Below are 20,086 nucleotides of genomic sequence, written 5' to 3' on the forward strand. Positions count from 1 at the left end.
CATAGAACTTCATTAAACCAAGTAATAGGATTAGTGTTTAAATGATTTAAGAAGGTATGTAAGGTTTCACAAAAAGAAAATCTAATTAAGATGGTGCTCAAGGAATTCAAGACACTAATAATTAACTAAATTAATTGTCATAGGTCTATCAGAGGGCTATGCAAATGTTAGTCATTATCATTATTGCAGGTACTAGGACACGACATTTTGGTGAGCTTTTGGGGTTATAAGTATGCAAGATACTCTGCTTATGTAGTATGTACTGCAGTAAAACTATTTTTATTTCACTCATTTTTATCTTTCTACAAGCTCTCTGTTTCAGAAATTAGATAACAAGACATAAGTCCTAGACCATGCATTCCTGGTGACTGGTTACTTTAACACAGCAAAAAGTCATGCTTCAGTTTGCCAACCAGCACGAGGCACAAGAGCATCACCTCGGAGCTCTCCATGTCGCAGAAGTGACAGGCACTTTGGAATCTGCCCACAGCATCCCAAACTCTTAACCATTTGTAACAGGTCTGAAAAATTACACACAGAGCGAAAGCTTTCATAAAAATATATTTAAAACAAGCAAGAAAAAATAGTTTTGGCCTTAAGGATAATTTTCATTATTCTCTTAACCAAGTATAGTTAAATTATATGTATAATGATTTCAAGTACCAACTTATAAAAGATGTGACAAACCAGACAACGAAGAACAAGAGGACTCTTTTTCTCAGAAAAAAATGTATTTGCAATTCAAATGTTCATATAAAAAGCATAAATTTTAAAAAGTTCATAGATGTGTTTTTAGAAGTGCTATGGTTTTGCCATTCATTGCAATTACATTCCAAAATGTGCAGGGTGGTCCACACTGCATCATCTTATGCTTTTGTCACACTGAAGTCACTCTCATCACAACCTCCCCCGAGCTGTTATCTTCTGATAAGTCTTCATGGGGCCTCATCCGATTGAATAGGTGCAGTAACACGTAGCCACACTGAAACCTTGGCGAGGTTAACTGAGTTGGGTGGACCAAGTTTCTGTTCCGCAGGGCTGTCAATGGCAACCACAAAGTCCTACTTGTGGAAGACTCTCCCCGGCTGCTTTCTTCGATGTCTGTGGCTTTGTCATAATTTAACACATCCCAGTGCAAATTCACAGCTCGCCAGCGCTTAAACACTCTGTAAACTGCAGCTCCTTCATGAACAATGAGACCTAAAATTTGAGGAAATAAAAAACCAGAAAGACTGGTGATAATCCAAGGTTGGGAGTGTTATTTTGTATACAAGTAAGGGATCCAAAAATAGTTGTTATTCATCATCAGCAAAAATACGGTATTCTGTTTACTCAACTATTATGGCTAATGGCAAGTTACTACCCATATGACAGAAATAATCCATTTTTGAAGAATAAGAATACACATTAATATGTAGAGAATCAAGCTATTGTGGATATAATTTCCTTGCTCCATCATGGCTCAGATTTTGCCTTGGGCATTTATATTGCCTTAGGAGAATTATTAGGTTCATTTATGCATTTAACACATATTCTTGAGTGCCTATTGTGTGGCCAAGCAATGTGTTAGGGGCTTGAACCCAGCTGGCAGTTTAGTTTTGAGAAAGAGACAGATGTTAATGTCATTACAGATACTAAGGTTACTGTTTCCCCAGTTCCTAAAACAATGCCTGACGCACAGTAAAAACCATATAAATTTTGTTATTTGTACTCTCCTCAACAATTCAACAAAAATGTATTGAACAGTTACTTTAGAGCTTTATGAATATTATCCCATGTAGTACTCATCGTAGTCATATAAAGTAAGTACTAGCACTTCCCCCGTTTGACAAACAAGGAAACCAAGCCTTGGGGATGTTCCGAAACTTGCTCAAAAACATACAACTAGTAGCGATGGAGAGCAGGGATCCAAAAACAGGCAGGCTGGCTCCAGGGTCCTTGCTCTTTGCTGCTATAAAGTGAATCAGCTCTTTCCACATTTCTGAGACAGACTCTCAGGAAAATAAAGTAATACGGCAAACTTGGAAACCGTTAAGCCAGACAGGATGCACTAGCACATGTGCCATCTCCACTATCCACTCCAGATCTGTCATGCACCCTGCATTTCACACATCTACATTTCAGCATGTAGTCCAAAGGCTTTTGAATTTGTGATCCCTCACAAAAAAGTAGTCCCTGGAGAAGGTCTCTCAGGTGAGGTGAAGTGAGGAAGAGCTCTTCTCTTTGAGGAGGCTGCAAGTCCACTGAAGTTGGTGGAGAGATCAATGAATATCCTTTGGTAGATGAAGTACGGCATGTGAGCAGAGCATGTCAGCTGGCACAACCATGTTTTAATGATAAATTTAAAAATGAGCAGATCCCACCTTTTAGTAGACCTTTGGGTATATGCCCTAGAGAAACTCTCACAAATGTGAACAAGGAAGCAAGTTAAAAAATGTTTACCACCTAATTGCCTGTATTTGCAGGAAAAAATTGCAAGGCATCTCAATGTCTGTCCTCAGAAGAATGGATAAATTGTATGTAGAACCAATGGATAAGGGTAATGAGATAAAAGGAAATATAGTCATATGCATTAATGTGGATACCTCTAAAACCATAACGACAATCCCAAAGTCACAATGAAAAAATTAAAGTTTCAGAAAGAAACAACCAGAATGAATAAATACTATACATTTTAATGAAGACACACACATATATATATATATGGTAGACATATAAAAGCATCGATGAGAATAATAACCACTAAATTCATGGTAGTGAGGAAGGAAAGAAAGAAAAAAAATTGGGAAGTGGCTTTAAAGAGGGTTTCAACATTTGGGTGTCCCAAATGTTGCATTTTTTAAACTGGGTGGTGGAGATATTGATGCTCAACATATTATTCTGTGTATTTTTGGTGCCTGAATAATTCAAAATTTCAAAAATAACAGAGAATTTATTAGCAAAGTTAATCTAAAGTGGATTTGGGGAGTTGGGGAGACAGTAAGGAGGTCACTGCGTTTACATGAAGAGCAGAGTGATAGCAGTAAAGACAGGACAGAGAAATAAAGTAATAAATTCCCAGGGAAAATGGACAGAAACTGTAATGGAAGAAAGGGGGGAAAATCAAAGTCCCATGTTTTTAAGGCTGGAGGAATGCGTGATTAAAAGATTGCTAGTAACCTTCCCATAGGTACAATGAGGTAAGTGTTTTGAGCACGTTTTTCTTGGAGAGACTATTACCTTTTTCTGTCAGATAAAACAATGCCAGGTGGTTATAGAGATACCTAGTCCTTGAAAAATGACACCTACCTAATGTCAAAACTTAAGTTTTGTATTGGTCCTTTACTAGGAGGTAAAGATACATGTGACTTACAAGCATTCCAAATATATTAATATAGGCTACAAAAAATGCATGTGGTCTAACAAGCAAACATATCTTAAGCCCAGTTACTATATATGACCAAAATAATAAGGAGAAATGTAAACTTCTGTTCATCATAACAATTTCAAATAATTGTTTTTATCAACTTCTTTTTTCAAAGGAATAATCAAAGTTGACCTAACTGATCAGATATTTTCAGGAAACAGGCAGAATGAAAAGTCAACACTACCAGATTTTAATTGATGGTTCTATTATTAGCTTGCTGAATTCCCCATGGTCAATAATTTAACATTTCACGTTCAATTTTTCCTCCTTAAAATGAAATCGGAATACCTAATCTCTACATTCAGCCAGGCAGTATAAAAATAAATTGGAATTCATCAACTATAAAGCCCTCACATTTCTTCTGGGATGGTAACTCTATAAATACAAGACATTATTATTAATTAAAAATCCATAGTGAATCTATGTGGTGGGGAACACACATTCACACTAATCACAAAATAATTACAGCCCGAGACAGGTTCATTCTGGGTAAGAGCAGCGATGGAGGGTGCAGGGGCACAGCTTCGCCAGAGGAAACCACTGACTTAGCAAGATCCTGTTCTTTTTTTATTGATTTCCTTTGCAAGGCCAGAAATCAGATCACTTACTAGAGCTTAAAGTCACTTTCTGGGAATATATTCCTGGTAGCTCTTTTCTAAATACATAAATCTAACCAATATGCAGAAACAAATCCCACAGGTCTTTATAGTACATTTTGAACCAAATTTAAAGAGAGAGAACTACTTGAAGTTTTCATGAAGACACAGTCCTTTTGAATTTCCAGCTCCCTAGGCTGCTTTTTAATTGCCCGTAGGTTATGAACGATGTTTAGGTTTTGTTTTGTTCCCCACGAGCATTCAGAATTACTCCTTGGCCTCTGCAAGCTCAGATTTTACTGAAATGCAATGAATTCCATTCCCATCCCCAAGGCTGTTCTCTGTAACGTCCATTTTTCCCCCTTTTTCTTTAAATGCTGTGGCATTACGGCAAACGCCTTTTGTGCTAGTGGTTATCAGGTGTGACTACTGTGATCATTAAAGCCAGGGTAAGGATTCATTCAACTCTGGCTCATTCTGTTGAAAATCTGGCTTTTAAAAACTCTATTAGTATGCTTTCTTACTGATGATCAAATGAATTGTCACCTTGACATTTCAGGTCATATGTGAACAGACTGACGTACTTTTTCACCTGAGTCACTAAGCCTACATGAAGCGAAAAGCAATGACCACTTCTATAAAATGTAAATACTAAATATTTTAGGATACTCACTACATTATTAACAGCATGGATATAAAAAAAATGTCATTCATGAGACTTTAGGTTTTGAGAGTTGAGGAGTATGTGTGTGTGGCTGGTTGGTTGGTTGTTGTCATTTTCTTACTAGTAATGTTTAACTGCAGCATCGCCTTACTGAAGTGCAAAGAAACATTTTTGTTAGAGATTAATCTTGACAAAGCAGGCTTAAAGAATTTCTGGTTTCACTGAATACACAGTTTTTAATTTAAGCAAAATAAAATCAAAATTAGGAAGTGATGTGTTACTTGAAATTCTTTCTGGTATTAGGCTATTTACCCAAATAAGTGATGGGGAAGGCTATCAAGGTACATATGGTCACATGCTCACATGCTTGTGCACACATACACACACACCATTTGTCTATGTTTACTTTAACATGTGAAGTTTTATAATTAATAGAGACTTACAAAATGTATGATCAAATGCAAACAAATTTTATCTGATATTAATTACCAAACCACTGGTCAAAACATTCCATATTGTGTTACCAGTCTCAGCTTTTGTTTGGATAAGTTTGGTTGTTTTTCTAATTCATGACATAAATTTGTATCAGGAATATATTCTGTGCCAAATACTGTGCAAAGAGCTTTGCATGCACAATTTTCATTTAATCTTGACTGCAACTGTACAAACAGGTACTAGTTTTTGATTTTTTGTTCGTTTGTGTTTTTGAGACAGTCTCGCTCTGTCACCCAGGCTGGAGTGCAGTGACGTGATCTCAGCTCACTGCAAGCTCCGCCTCCCAGGTTCACACTATTCTCCTGCCTCAGCCTCCTGAGTAGCTGGGACTAACAAATACAAACAGGTGCTAGTTTTAAACAACGTTACAGTTGAGAAAATTCAGACCTAGAGAGCTGTCCAACATCATGAAGACAGAAGAATCAGAGCTGAGATTGGAACACAAATTTGTCTAAAATATAAACCTTGAGTACTACAGTCCCATCCATCCTAAATCTTCAAAGTATAGAAGTCTCTTCTAATCACAGAATAATCAAATAAAAGAGGTTACTATGGACTAAACATTTGTGTCCCCAATGAACTCATATGTTGAAGCCCTAATTCCCAGTGTGATGGTATTTGGAAGTGAGGCCTGAGGGAGGTAATCAGGGTTAGATGAGATTGTGAACATGGGGCCTGCATGATGGGATTAATGCCCTTACAACAAAAAGAAGAGACATCAGCGCTCTCTCTCTCACTCTGTGTGTGTGTGTGTGTGTGTGTGTGTGTGTGTGTGTGTGTGTACATACACCAAGGAAAGGCTATGTGAGGGCACAACAGGGAAATGGTAGTCTGCAAATCAGAAAGTCTTCAGAGTCTTCAGCAGACACCAGATACGCTGCTGGCCAAATATCTGCCACAAGTTGTGTTATTTAGCTTTCCCAAGGGTTATTTTGATTAAACAGCACACAGAGTTTTGCCCTGCACTCCTTTGTGGTTTCATCAGGGGCTTGCATTTCCTGGGAGGGCTGGAGGTGAGTGTGGCTTCCCAGGCAAAGCTCTCATCATCTGCAGTGTTGCTTTCAAATAAGCCTTGCCAACCCTTTTCTCCTCGTGGATAGGAAGGGAGAGGAGGGAGTGGATGCTTCACCTGCACTCCTAGAGGTATAATAATGTCAGTGACACACAAGGATGGTAAAGACAGAAACTAACTGTATAAACTTTGCTTAAATCACAAACTCCAGAACTTAATTTACTCATGTTTTAAATGAGGGTGATGCAGTTTACCTACAGTCCCAATACATCTCATATATTTATACACCCAAAATCTATAATACATAGATATAATCCCATGTCATTCTGAGAAGTCAGTGTGCACAGGAAGCAAATGAGGACTTTGGGCTCTGTTTAATCCCATGTGCTAGAAGAGCATTTTAGAGCCCATCTAATAAACTGGTGCAACTTTTGACTCCTTAATTTCTGCTGCTACTTGGTGAAGGCCAGAGCATGGTTGTTTCAAAGAGGATTAATCAAACGAGACTGTGGCCCAAGACACCCTTTGTTGTGATGATCTTTGCTAGAATATAATACAGTGCATGAATCCTCCTGATGCTGTTTCTTAACCTACCCCAAACTTAAATGTCCAGGAGTTGTGGAAACTTAGACGTGAGTGTAGAGGTAATCACTTTAAACGTCACTAATCTATTGTTGGGTCTTGTTAATATGCATCAAAGCAATAACTGTAAGTCATGGTTACTTCCGCATGTACTGAATGTTTTTTGTTGGACTGAACTACATATGAAGCTATAGACATATAACTGTATATGAACTATATATAAATAGAATATAAAGTAATATATAATATATAATAATATATATAGAACTATATCCGAATATACTTGCAAAATATGCAAAAGATAAAATGTAAAGACATAAAGACTGAAAGATATACATATGTCATCACAAAAGTCACTAAGCTCACAAAACATAGCTGTCATAAACTGATATCCTAAAACCCAGATAACTGGGAACTACAATGTCTTAATTATATATGAGTATTTTGTGAATATGCATCTCCATTGTTGTCCATATAAAAACAAATAATGTAAAAAAGTAGCCCACGTAAAATGCACCTATAAACTGTAACCTAGAACAGATGCACTTAATAGATATTTCCAGAACATTCTACCCAACAACTGCAGAACATACATTCCGTTCATCAGCACACGAAACATTCTCCAAGATAGACCATATGATAGGCCACAGAACAAGTCTCAATAAATTTAAGAAAGAAAATGAAATCATATCAAGTAGTGTCTTAGACCACAGTGGAATAAAACTGGAAGTCAACTCCAAAAGGAATACTCAAAACCATGCAAATACATAGAGATTAAATAACCTGCTCCTGAGTGATCATTGAGTCAACAATGAAACACAGATCAAAATTAAAAAATTCTTTGAATTGAAGGATACTACTGACACAACCTATCAAAACCTCTGGGACACAGCCAAAGTGGTGCTAAGAGGAAAGTTCATAGCATTAAATGCCTACATCAAAAGGTCTGAAAGAGAATAAATAGACAATCTAAGGTCACACCTCAACGAGCTAGAGAAACAAGAACAAACCAAACCCAAACACAGCAGAAGAAAAGAAATAACCAAGATCAGAGCAGAACTAAATGAAACTGAAAGAAAAATACAAAAGATAAATGAAACAAAAAGCTGGTTCTTTGAAAAGATAAATAACATTGATAGACCATTAGCGAGATTAACCAAGATATGTTGGTTTTTCCCTTGTTGACTATAAATGGTATAGAGCTTTGCTCTTCTCAGAATGATCTAGAACCATGTAAAATTCACAGAACTGGGTTGAGAATGGCATGTTGATCATCACAGCTCAAGGGCTCAAACACAGATGCATCATTACCATTGATAAAATAAAATCCTCTGTGCAAGAAACATAAGGACAATGAATTATTGTCAACCTTACCATGACAATAAAACCCTTGACACGAAGGGGCTGGCTAATTTCTAAATATTGATGATCCAACCCACCCCCAAGTAGATAAAAGCACACATGAAGAAATGATTAGTGCAATAACGAAGATCCTAAATGATGTCAGAGTTTCTCCAGGAGCACACACAAGAAAATCAGTGTTCATTCTATGACACTGACACTATGTCCCCCTGTCTGCTTCATGAAGTCTGCAGCTATCGACCTGGACACAAAAAGCACATCCGTGCTGGATCTCCAGTGCTGATAACACCACTGCCTGGAAGAACAAGATGGCAAAGCCCAATTGTCAGATGGGAGTCTCATCTTTTACTAATTGGCAGTGAATGAAGCACACCCTTTTCTGAAAGGTTCTGACATGGGTTAAATTTGTCCTTGTCTTGCCATCCCTGTTTTAGTTAATGACCATCCCTCATGTCAATTAAACCAGAAACCTAGGAGACACTACGACTCCTCTCTCCTCTTGCACAAACGTCTGCTAATTCTGTCTTCTTGGCCAACCTGAGCTGAAAGCATAAGATGGATAATTTCCTGGAATGCCCACTCTTACATTTGCACAATGAAATATTAATTTGCTTCAAGATCCAGATTCTCTCGTAATTTCTTCTCTGATGTACTCAAATAAAAGCAATCTTTCCCTCCTTCTACTGCCCACCACTCCACACAAGAAATATGTGCACCGATTTCCTTACTACCTGTACTATAACAATTTGCTTCTATGCCTGTAATCCCTAATCAGCTGTGTGCTCCCTGACAACAGAACCATGTCTTATTTGCCTTTGGGAATCTGTTCCTGTCTCAGTACCCAGGTCAAAACTCAGTCTTTGCTGAAAGAGAGGGAGAGAGAGAGAGAGAGAGGAGAGTAGCTATCACTGAGATCTAAGGGGTCACAAGGAATGACTTAATCTAGTTGTGACTGCTCTATGAAAATAGAAAAGAATCTTGAGCATTGTTCTTTGAAAGGTTAAAGTAATATTTGCAGATGCCAAAGAAACTGAGACAGGCAGTTCAAGATGAGATTGGAAAAGAGTTTAGGGATTGGGGCCCATAGTTCATGAGTGGGTTTTGGTCTTTGGGGGTAATGGTGGTGAGGGGAAAATATGAGCAGAGGACATGGCCAGGGCAAAAGAACTAAAATTCTTAAAAATATCTGTGTTCAGCCCCAGCAAACTGTAGCTGCCTCCCCAACTGTCTTGCTGGCCAGGTCTTCAAATGTTTGCCTGTATCAATCACAAACTGAGATACTGGGCTATGCCCAGGCCTAAAGCCTAGGAGACAGATATGGATTCCTCCCTGCCATTTCAGGCAAAATAGAGAGGGCAAAAAGGGAAATGTCCATTCCTCTGACCTCTTGCTTTTCTAAGAAGCCAATGAATCAATCATTCATTTAATTGATTTTTAAAATTCCTTGTAGATGGCAGTATCTCCTGATCTTTTAATTAGTAACCCTGAAGCACAAACCCACTACCGGCACATTCAAAGAATATTTCTCAAAAGCTGTGAAGGTTATATATTATTAAAAATATGGTATATCTTTTTTATCAATTTTTTTAAATGGATTAACAGAATTCACAGGAGAGAAAAATTGTTATATTATCTAAGTTTCTTCCCTACAGTGCTCTAGAAAAAAAACATGGATATGTTTTTTTAATAAAAGAAATAAAAGAACATGTCCAATACTTTTATAGATAATAAATATCATAAAGATAGCCCAGAGTTCTCCTATAATTGGTGGAATGGATTGGAATCAGTTAAATTTTAGTGGAATGAAGTTTCAATTCTGTCTCTCAATTCTTGGACAGACGAAACACCTTGCAGCAAAGGGGGAGCATCATATATCACAGGGGTAAGAACATCAAGAGCCTGGCGGACAAGCACAGTCACCGAATTTCAAAATTAAAAAGTAGTGGATATAATTCAATCCAACCCTCTCACTTTGGGGAATAAGGACTCTGAGACCCAGAGAAGTGATGTAATGTGGCTTGCTCAGGGGCCTGTACCTAGGAAGTGTCTGAGCCCAGAATCAGAGTCAGACACAGGATGCCTGTGTGCTTGCTCTGCAATGACTCAGACCTCGGGAGCCATCCTCGGCCAAAGCCAGTCATCACCGGTGTCTCCTCAGCCTGTGAAATGGCCAGTGGCCAGAAGGGATATTACACTGACTATGAAGGAGATGACAGAATTAAATTACAATCTCTTTTCTGGAACAGCAAAGGCTGAGATGGGTAGATTTTTCTCTGGTCTTTATCCTAAAGGGTACATTGCAGCATTTGGATAGGGCATAGGAGGATTACGGCAACCTTCACAATTTATGAATATAAATAACTCTGCAACCTCTGATTCAATGAAAACCATATTTGGTATAAAAAGCCTATCAGTGTCTATCTTCTGTGTTAATTTAAGGTTTTAGCATGGGGAATTGCTTTGGTAGATTTCCATTTGTTTCCCACACTCTAGTATACGGACTAAAGCCAGTTCTTAGAAAGAGACTTTCTAAGAACTTTTTCTAAGAGACGTGGTGGTAGGCTTTTCCTAGTGGCAAGTGAAAATAAATACAACTAATTGTCTATTTTTCTCCAACGGATAAACTGTCTACTGCAAACTCACAAAAAAAATGATTTTAATAATTTTCACAGTAAACCATACATGTATTTGTTGTTCTGTTTTGGGGGAGTGAAAATAATATTTTTAAAGATCTAAATTGAAATGTCTAATTAAAACCTGTTTATCTTTGTGACTAGTAATAGGCTATTTTATTTTTGTTGGCTTCATTTTTCACTTCTCTTAAATCCTACAGGAAGAAGGCGAAAATTCCAAACAGAAACTACCATCTAAGTATAATTAAAATTTGTAACTCTTCTGTTTCATTGCATGACATCAGTAAGATGCTTATAATTAAAACTATTAATGAAATTTTTAACCTGAATATAAAAATGCTCAGACAGTAGTTTTCTTAATATTCTATTCTATGTCCTAGTAAGAAAATTCAAGATTGGGATGTGATTCTTTACATAGATAATTCTTATTAAGAAATTGTGTCACTCAGAACTGTGGGAAGAGAGAAATGACTTTTGGTATGGTGTATTCCATGTTTTCCATTCCCCTTACTAATGTTTCCATTTGTTTTAGACTCTTTTGCACTCTATTAATTTAGAATAAATGAATGAATACTTTGGGCTTTCAAGGAAAATTTTTTCTCCATTTCTGATCTAAACTCAGTTCATCTGTTATTTAAAAAGGTATTTACTCCCTATACCATGTCTTAGGTGTTTGAGACAGTAATTTAAATAGCTTCACTTTATTGTTTATATAGAAAACATTTTGTAAGTTCTTCAAGTTATTCAAGCTCAGCATATAAAGAGGGGTTTTTACCAAACAATAAATAGAAGTATGTGGGTCATCTTACTCATTACACAGGCTGTGGAGTGACAGGGTCTGGGTTCTTATTTTGGGTCCTGCTCACCATCTGTTTGATCTTGGGGAAATTGCTTCATCTGTGCCTTTGTTTTCTCATCTCTCAGATGAGAACAACAGTATTTATGCCTCCTAAGGTGGTTGTGAAAATTAAGTGGGAAAATCAAGGTAAAATGCTTAGAATGTTGCCCAGATCACAGTAAATACAATCTTAGGTATCACTGGAGATGCGTTTTTAAAAACCCCATGTCAAATTCTTTACTTGGAAGTGGCTGAAAATATCTATGGGCTTCATTTCTATGCTCAGCCGTGTGGTTCCCAACGGCCCAGAGTTTGTCTCCCCTGCCCTGCCAGTGTCCACGGTTCCACATCCTCAGTGTTCTGCATAGAAGCATCATTTAGAAGAATGGTCATGTTCACATTTCTTTGAAAGTTCTTTGGTGCAAAATAGTACAAATCCAACAGTTCCCCAAAGAGGCAGGGTTGGTTCTGAAGAACAATCTTCAGGTTTTCAGGTAAAGGGAGTGGCCTCCTCTGGGCCTTCCCCAGTGAGGATGGGGACAGGTGGCTCTTCTTCTAATGGTGTGACCTCACTGCTGCACAGTCTATTTTCTGCTTTCTCTTCCAAGGAAAGCCTCCCATTCCCATGCTGATTTGGCCTCTTACATAAGCTCACTTTAGACTTCCTGGGGATACACTCAGATCTCTCTGAGGCTATGCAGTTGCTCCTAAGCCTCATGTGTTTGGAATTCCCCCAGCCTCTCTTCTGGAAAGCCATGGAGTGACAGGGTAAAGCCACACAAAACACACACACATGCACACTCATATATGGAATAAAGCCATGGGAGATATGCCCTCCTGGCCTCTCAGCTACCCTCCATGGTCATGGATGGTTTGACCCGTGGCTCCTGGACCTCCTCCATCCCCCTAGACCCACATGATTCAGGGTCCATGTGGATGGCTTGGCCTAACATACACAACCCATTGCCCTCCACTATTCATCCTTTGCCCCAGCCTGGGCCTTGCTCTTCCAGAAACCATTCCAATTCCAAGCTCTGAAGCTCTCCCATCCCATTGCTGACAACAACCTCCTATGCCTCCCACTCACCCACCTTCTTAATCTCAATGCACCCCCTTCCACCTCCTAAAGACTTTGAGGCCCTCGACTGCATGATCTTTTCCCAATGCACCAGCTTCTTTCTGGCTTTGGCTCCTTCCCTAGCAGCCTAGAAAGCTCAGCCCATCCTGGAGCCATTCTCTCCTCACTTGAGGGGAAAGGCAAGGTTGATCTTGCTGCTCTGCCTTCCAGAAACTCTGGAGAACAAGACCCGATCTTAACCCAGTCTCACCACTTCACCTCTCTGCACTTACTCTTCATCCCTATTGGGCAACAGCCCATAGCCACATGGCCTTGTGGATCTGGTGGCCTTGCTCCGGCCTCAAGGAGGTGTTCAGACATGCCCAGTGATTCTGCAGGGGGCTCAGCCTCCTCTCCCCAGGGCCCTCAGCAGCTGAGCATCACATTCATTGCTCTCCTCTGAGTCTTTTCCCACATTGTGCTTCTGTTGTCTAAGCAGATGGCCACACTATCTACTTACTAAGAAACGAGGTGTCTTTTGAAAGCAGGCCTCTCAATGTCTTATTCTCTCAGAGCAGAATATACAGCTGCCTCCAGCTCTGCGCCCCTCCCCTCAGGACACAGGGTCCCTCCTGTGCAAGGCAAAGCCCTTCCTGGGTGCGGGGTTCTCGTCTCTTCAGTCCCAGGGACCTCAAGCTGCCCCTTCCCATCTCTGGATTTTCACTCTTTCTTCTGATTTCTTCTGGGTCTTTCTTTTCAGCATCCACCCACGCCTAACACTACTATTAAAGCAAACAAACAAAAATCTTTCTCAATTCCACACCTCCTTCTGGCTTCTACCTTCATTTAACTGTGTCCTTTGTCAGCTAAGATTTGTGAACTCACCTCTGAAACCCCTTCTGCCCATCCCAGCTATTCTCAATTCACTGCGGTCTCACATCCATCCATGTTACCCCCACATTGCCAAGTCCAGTGAGTGATTGTTGGCTGGACTTCACCTAACCCTTGACAGAACATCTGGCACTGTTGGCCACTTGCTCCTCCTTCTAGAAGTTCCCTCCTCCTCGCGTGACTGACCCCACTCCTTTTCCATCCACGATCCTCTCCCTCCCCTTCCTGTTTCTCCACTGTGTTCCCCAAACTGCTGCTCCTCTCACCAAGGCATTTCCCTGCAGACACTGGTTTCAACTACCAGATACAAATCTCCAGTTCCAACCTCTAGCCTGAATTCCAGACTCTTAAATCTGGGTGCACACTGGCCACATCCACTTGGATTCCCCAGAAACTCTGCAAAAAGAAAACATTCAGAATAAGCCTATGACCTTTCTCTCCCTTAGCCCTCTTCTGATAGCCAGTGTTTTAGCAACTGATGGCCTATCTCCCAATCAGCCTCTGTGAACGATACTTGAGGGCCTCTTGCTCTTAGCTCCCCCAACCCCTTCCATCTTACTTCCATCCAGCTGATCACCATATCTTGTGATTAATCCCTTTTAATTCTAGCAGCTTCCCAGCAGTCTTAATGCAGGCCTAATCACTTGCCTGGGTTATTATAATATTTCTCACTTTTTCATCCCCACTCTCCTTTATGCTTCCATGCTACCAAACACCTCTCTTTAATATTAAGCTTGATCAGCCACGTTCAGAGATCCTTCTGGGGCTCCCTGAGCATTCAGTTTGGTCTCCCTCCGGAGCTCCACCCACAGGCTCCTTTTCCTTAGTGCTACGCCTCAATAGACATCTTTTGTTCTTGCCATACCAGATTTCATATGATTTCTTTAAAAATGACAGGACTTCATATGTTACTAGGTCTAGGCGTTTGCCTCTCTCCTGGCCCCATCCTAATTCCTGCTCTTCCTTAAAATTCTTCTCTCCTATAGACTTAGCTGGTCCTAAGTGTAATTAACCTCCCCCATTAGCTCTCATATACATTTCTCTCCTGGCACTTTCAGGCTATAATTGCTTATTTCCCTGGCTGTCTCCTCTTCCTCAGGTGGAAAGTAGGGAATTGTTATATTCCAGGGCTCCACAAACCTTTTCTGTAAAGGACCAGATAGTAAATCTTCAGGCTGTGCTAACCTTTCATTCACTGTCACAACTTCTCATCAACAGCACATAAATACATGGATATGGCTGCATCCCGGTACAACTTTATCCAAAGGCACCAAAGTTCAAATTCGCCACAATTTCCACATGTCATGAAATAATATTTTTAAAAATGTATTCAACCATTTAAAAATGTAAAAGCCATTCTTAGATCCCGGGCTGTACAAACACAGGCAGTGGGCTGGATTTGGCCCTCGGGCTGCAATTTGCCAAGCCTTGTTCTATTTATACCTCTATCCTGCACTCCAGGCTCAGCGCACAGTAAATATGCAACGAATATTGGCTTGACAGATTACTAATGCTGCTTTGGCTAGACTGCCCCCAATGAAAGAGACAACTGACAGTGTCACACTATCTCCTATGGAGGAGATGAAACTCAACAGTAACATATTTGGTCTGCTGTTCTGCTAATTATATTAATATTTCTCTGTAAGAACTTGAATTTTACAGAGTCAAATAAGAGCAAAGTGTTAGGTTGGGGTGTCTTCCCCCCTTGAGGGGGACTTAAAGGGTTAACTAGCCTTAAGAGACCATTCCATGCGCAGCACTAAGGGGCAAGTAGCAAAAACAAGTTCCCTTCTATGTTATTTCCCAGGATTTTAAAGGCAATGGTGTCACTCATAACCAACTATGATAATAATCTTTAAAGACATCAGTGAACATCAGTATGATTAAGGCATAGAAAAGCCCATAATTTGTACCTCCAGAGAAGAGAAAAAATAATGGCCTACTTCTCAAAGCATATAAAGGATAAAGCGTTGTTTCTCCTTTGACAATTTCACATCACAAAGGGCTGCTCTGCCTCCGCTTTCCAGGGGCTTTCCCAGTATGTGCTCAAAGCATGGAGGATCCCGAGGCAGGGACTCCTGTTGGAGGATAAGCTGCTGCTTGTGTTTCAGGCTCATCACGTTGAATCAGAATCTCTCTAAATGAAGCTAAGGCATTTCCTGGGGTGCAAAGCATGCTAAGATAGTCTGAAGCCAGGAAATAATGATCTGTGCTCGTAAAGGAATTCTACTCAATTTAAGAAACGATTCCTAATGAGCTACCAGAACATGCCAACCTGCAACAGTCACGTCTGCGCAAGTAACAGACGCCCGGCATGGCCAACCTCACAGCCCAGGGCTCCTCCACTTGGGATGAAATTTGAAGGAAAACCCACAGGGGTTTGGGCAAGAGGAGAAGAATGTTCCTGTCCTTCCTGCAGAAGCAGTTGTGCAAAGGTCTCCTTAGTAGTCAAATTGTGATGCTCGGGAAGATGTAGTTCCCAGATCAAATTATAAATCAGGAAATGGAAGCATTTCCTGCAGCAGAGGTGGGTGATATACTTCTGTCTGGAGGGAAAATTGCAGTGATATGAAGTCTCCAAAAGGAAATACTAGGCTAATCAACTCTCCTGGTTATTAAGCTAAATAGTGTTTAAAGTGAGTTTCATTCCTCACGTGCCCTGTGATTTATGCAGACACATCCACGTTAATACTTCCCATGAAACTCGAAATGAGATAGACACAGCAACACCACCTCCTACAACTCGCCTGCCATGTAACCCAAAGTGTCAGCCTCAGCACGTAAGCAGCCCTCTGCACCCCGACTCCATGGGTGAATGCTGACCTGTCAAATTCCAAAGCTCGGCTATCCTCAGTGACCCCAGGAGCTCAGATTCCAGGCTTGGTAGTGGTGGCGGTGATTGGGTGGTAATCGAATGGTTGGATTTGGGCTCCAAAAGTCTTGTGATGAAAGTCTTTTGATCAAAATTGATGACACTTTGGAATGGTGTGCAGCTGCTCTGCTTGTACAGCTCTGAGATGCACAGGGGTGTTGGTGGTTGGCAGCTGTGGTCTCCACTTCCTGTACAGAAAGTATCTTCACTGTGCAAGTGGCCCCAAATCAGACCACACTGGATTCTGGTGGTCTTGGCTCTCCACAGGGAGACCAGGAAAGAGCTTGGTCTACTCAGACATCCCCAAACCACGCAGGCCCTACAGTCTTCAGTGGACATTTTGATTGTTCTCTTGGTAGCTTTACATTCTTCCCTTGAAACTACTTGATAAATTTCATATTTATTCATAAATATTTTACAGCTTAAGAAATTGCTACCTATCGACAATGATCCAAAGGCCTCACCAACAGTTACACTTTCAAGCACACTCATCTATGGTTGATGAACCTGTGTGGCAATGAACTTAAGGCTCTCCTGCGGTCTTGGGCAAACTCATTTTTTCCTGCTGTAAATTACGGCATATTTCAACTTCCAATGCTAATTTCTTTCTCTTTCCTTTCAGTAAGTTTTTAACCTAAAATAATTTAAGAAATCATTGTCAACTCCTGAATCATGCTGAGAGATACCAGAGGGTATGAAGAATTTTTTAAAGGAGATAGTCTAAAAGTCATGTATATTTTGTTTGAAATGGATTAGAAGTTTTTTCTTTAGCAGTAGATTTATTTTCTTAATTATGCCTTCCTTATTCTAGTTGGTTTATATTCATAGAAAGCAAACTACAAGGAGGACAACGATGACCTAAAGGCATCATTTTAGGGGGAAACAACACTAGTTTTAAATAGACAAGTAGTCATCTTCCATGTGGGAAACTTATTTGTGATCACAGAGTTTGATTATCCTGAATTTCGTTTTCAAAATTCTTCACCTTTATTCATACAACACAGAGTTAGTAAATGTATATTTTAAGTTTCGTGTCAATAAAATGTTAGATTATGTGAAACTTTTAGCTACTCTATCTGGAAAAAAAAAGTAGCAAAGTTAAGCAGGAGAAAAATATTACCCTCACTTTAAAAAATGTAAATATATGTCCAATATAATCCATCTAAGACCATAGTAATACATGGTATTTATTATTCTGAAATTCTATAATGAAATGTGAATGTATTACCAACTGGTAATTCAAAGTAGTTTTCTTATGTGTGCCAAAGTAGCTCTAGCTAGATATATTATCAAATAGGACAAACAGATTTTTAAAAAGGCTATAATAATAACTGTAAGAATTTACATAGGCCAGGCGCCATGGCTCACGACTGTAATCCCAGCACTTTGGGAGGCCGAGGCAGGCGGGTCACTTGAGGTCAGGAGTTCAAGGCCAGCCTGGCCAACATGGTGAAACCCCATCTCTACTAAAAATACAAAAATTAGCCAGGTGTGATGGTGTGTGCCTGTAATCCCAGCTACTCAGGAGGCTGAGGAAGGAGAATCGCTTGAACCTGGGAGATGGAGGTTGCAGTGGGCCAAGATCACACCACTGCACTCCAGCCTGGGTGATAGAGCAAGACTCTGTGTCAAAAAAAAAAAAAAAAAAAAAAAAAGAATTTACATGTATTTAAAGAAAAATTATTTCATTTCAAAGTACAAGAAAATAAAAGTTTGTTGGAGAGCATGAACTTTCTGTAGAAGGAGCATCTTCTTTTTTTAGTATTAAATATAACTGGTATAATAAGATATTTTCATCTGATCCTCATTCTGGTATATCTCAGGTTATTTTTTAAAATTCCCTAATCCCCGTAGCTTTCAAAAGAAAGACAACATAAACAATTACATTATACTTTAATTCATTATTTCAAAAGAGCCTCAAGAGAGATATTTTTGGTTCCTCGTGGGTATATATCAGGGATCAATCATGGATCAGAGTGTGTGTGTGTATGTGTCTGTGTGTGTGTGTGTGTGTGTGTGTACCTATATTTCCTCCATTGTCCATGCTTGTGCTTTGAGAAATAAAATAATATGAAGAACAGGCAATAACAGGATCAATACTTTAGCCACAGAGAGAGCTACTTTTCTTGAAGCAATTTCAGGGAGCACTTTCTACACTAAAAAGAGACAGACTGAGAAACAAAATCCCCTCAGTGTTAAAAGTATAATAGATTTTTTTTAAAAAGTGACCCAAAAACTCCTAAAGTGTGCTGGAGAATGCAGGGTTTTTGAGAGGCAAAGGTCTCTGCTCTTGATCAGTTCTTAGTGTTTACAGATTAGAGCTCATCTATGTCCCTGCCTGTGGCATCCCTGCGATCCCAAAAAACATCAGGCAGGATGTGCTGCACATTGGCATGACCTATGTGAGCCATTTTTATTTTTATTTTTTAGATAAAATTGTCCCACAAACTTAAATAGCTATGGAATTAATTTTAAGAAAACTACTCGAATGATGTTACATGTAGTTAAATCCACTGATTAAAATGTCAAACAAGTGATGATATCCATAGTTGGCATGGTATGAGAAAACAGGACCTCATACATATCGGTGTGTGTGTGGGGGGGGATCAATTGATAAAGCCTTTTCAGGTGGCAATGTAAAAGGACTTATCAAAATTTACTTAGGCTTATTACTCAACTCAGACTTTCCACTTCTCAGAATTGTGCTAAAAGAAATATTCGTGTAAAACGATGTCCTTTACAGTATGGTCCCTAAAGGCAAAAATTGGTAACAACATACAAATTCGTCAGTAGAAAAAAGTTTAAATACATTGTCGTACATCTGTTATAACAGGGAACGATCTCTAGATTATATCGTTGAGTGAAAAAGACTATTTTCTCAACACCATGTACAGTATGATCTCACTTATAAATAAAATGCAGAAGTATCCATGTACCTAAACCCATGTAAACCTAATGAAAAAATCTGGAAGATAAACATCAAAATGCAGAAAGGGGACTTTTCTGCAAAGGGAGTAGCATAGCAGAATTGGGGGTGTGAGTTAAGTGGTCTTTTGTTAACTTTATAGATTTCACAATTATAAACACAAATTTCACATGTGTTTGTATATTATGTGGACAATTAGGAAAAATTTTAAGAGACCAAAGCAATCCATGTTTTTAAGTGTTATAAACATAATCAGTATCTTCCCATAGTATTTGAGGGAAGATCAAAACATTTCCAAACTTGGATTTGCCATTAACTTGCGCTGTTGATTAGAGCTGGTACAAGCACGACTATCTCTATTTTGCAAATACCACTGATGATAACAGAGTTTTGGTTTGCTGCTTCTATTAACCAGAACTTGAACTCACCTCATCTGGTTCTATCAGATGCTAAAATGACTTGGTGACTGCCTTCACTCTTTAGATGCAAGTTAATCGAATAACTCCTGTCATCACATGGCCCTCTTCTGGTCCCTCAAACATTTAGTCATTAATAAACATATTCTTCTTGTGGCACTAGCTTCCCTTGAATCAAAGGGTCAATGGAAATGATGGTCTTCTATTTTTTCTCAAAGTGTCCAGGGTGTAGTGAAGAAGCAAATCCTCTGCCCAAGGCCTTCTGCCAGGCAGGTGTGCTTCATTTCTGAGTTTGCTCATCTTCCTTTGTTCACTGTGCAAATCTTTTTTAGTGGG

General features: G+C 39.4%; 1 protein-coding gene across 1 annotated transcript in view; it reads right to left on the bottom strand.

Annotated features, from left to right (window-relative positions):
- Nucleotides 1-543: 543 nt before the first annotated feature.
- MARCHF11 (membrane associated ring-CH-type finger 11) overlaps nt 544-20,086 on the bottom strand; it is a 112,147-nt gene continuing 92,604 nt past the window's right edge. The window contains exon 4 of the mRNA XM_030813922.1: nt 544-1,200. Coding sequence (XP_030669782.1) covers nt 878-1,200 — 323 coding nt within the window. The 3' untranslated portion in view covers nt 544-877. The remainder of the gene's footprint in view (nt 1,201-20,086) is intronic.

The sequence above is a fragment of the Nomascus leucogenys genome, chromosome 6 (genome assembly GCF_006542625.1).
Source record: "Nomascus leucogenys isolate Asia chromosome 6, Asia_NLE_v1, whole genome shotgun sequence".
Lineage (NCBI taxonomy): Eukaryota > Metazoa > Chordata > Mammalia > Primates > Hylobatidae > Nomascus > Nomascus leucogenys.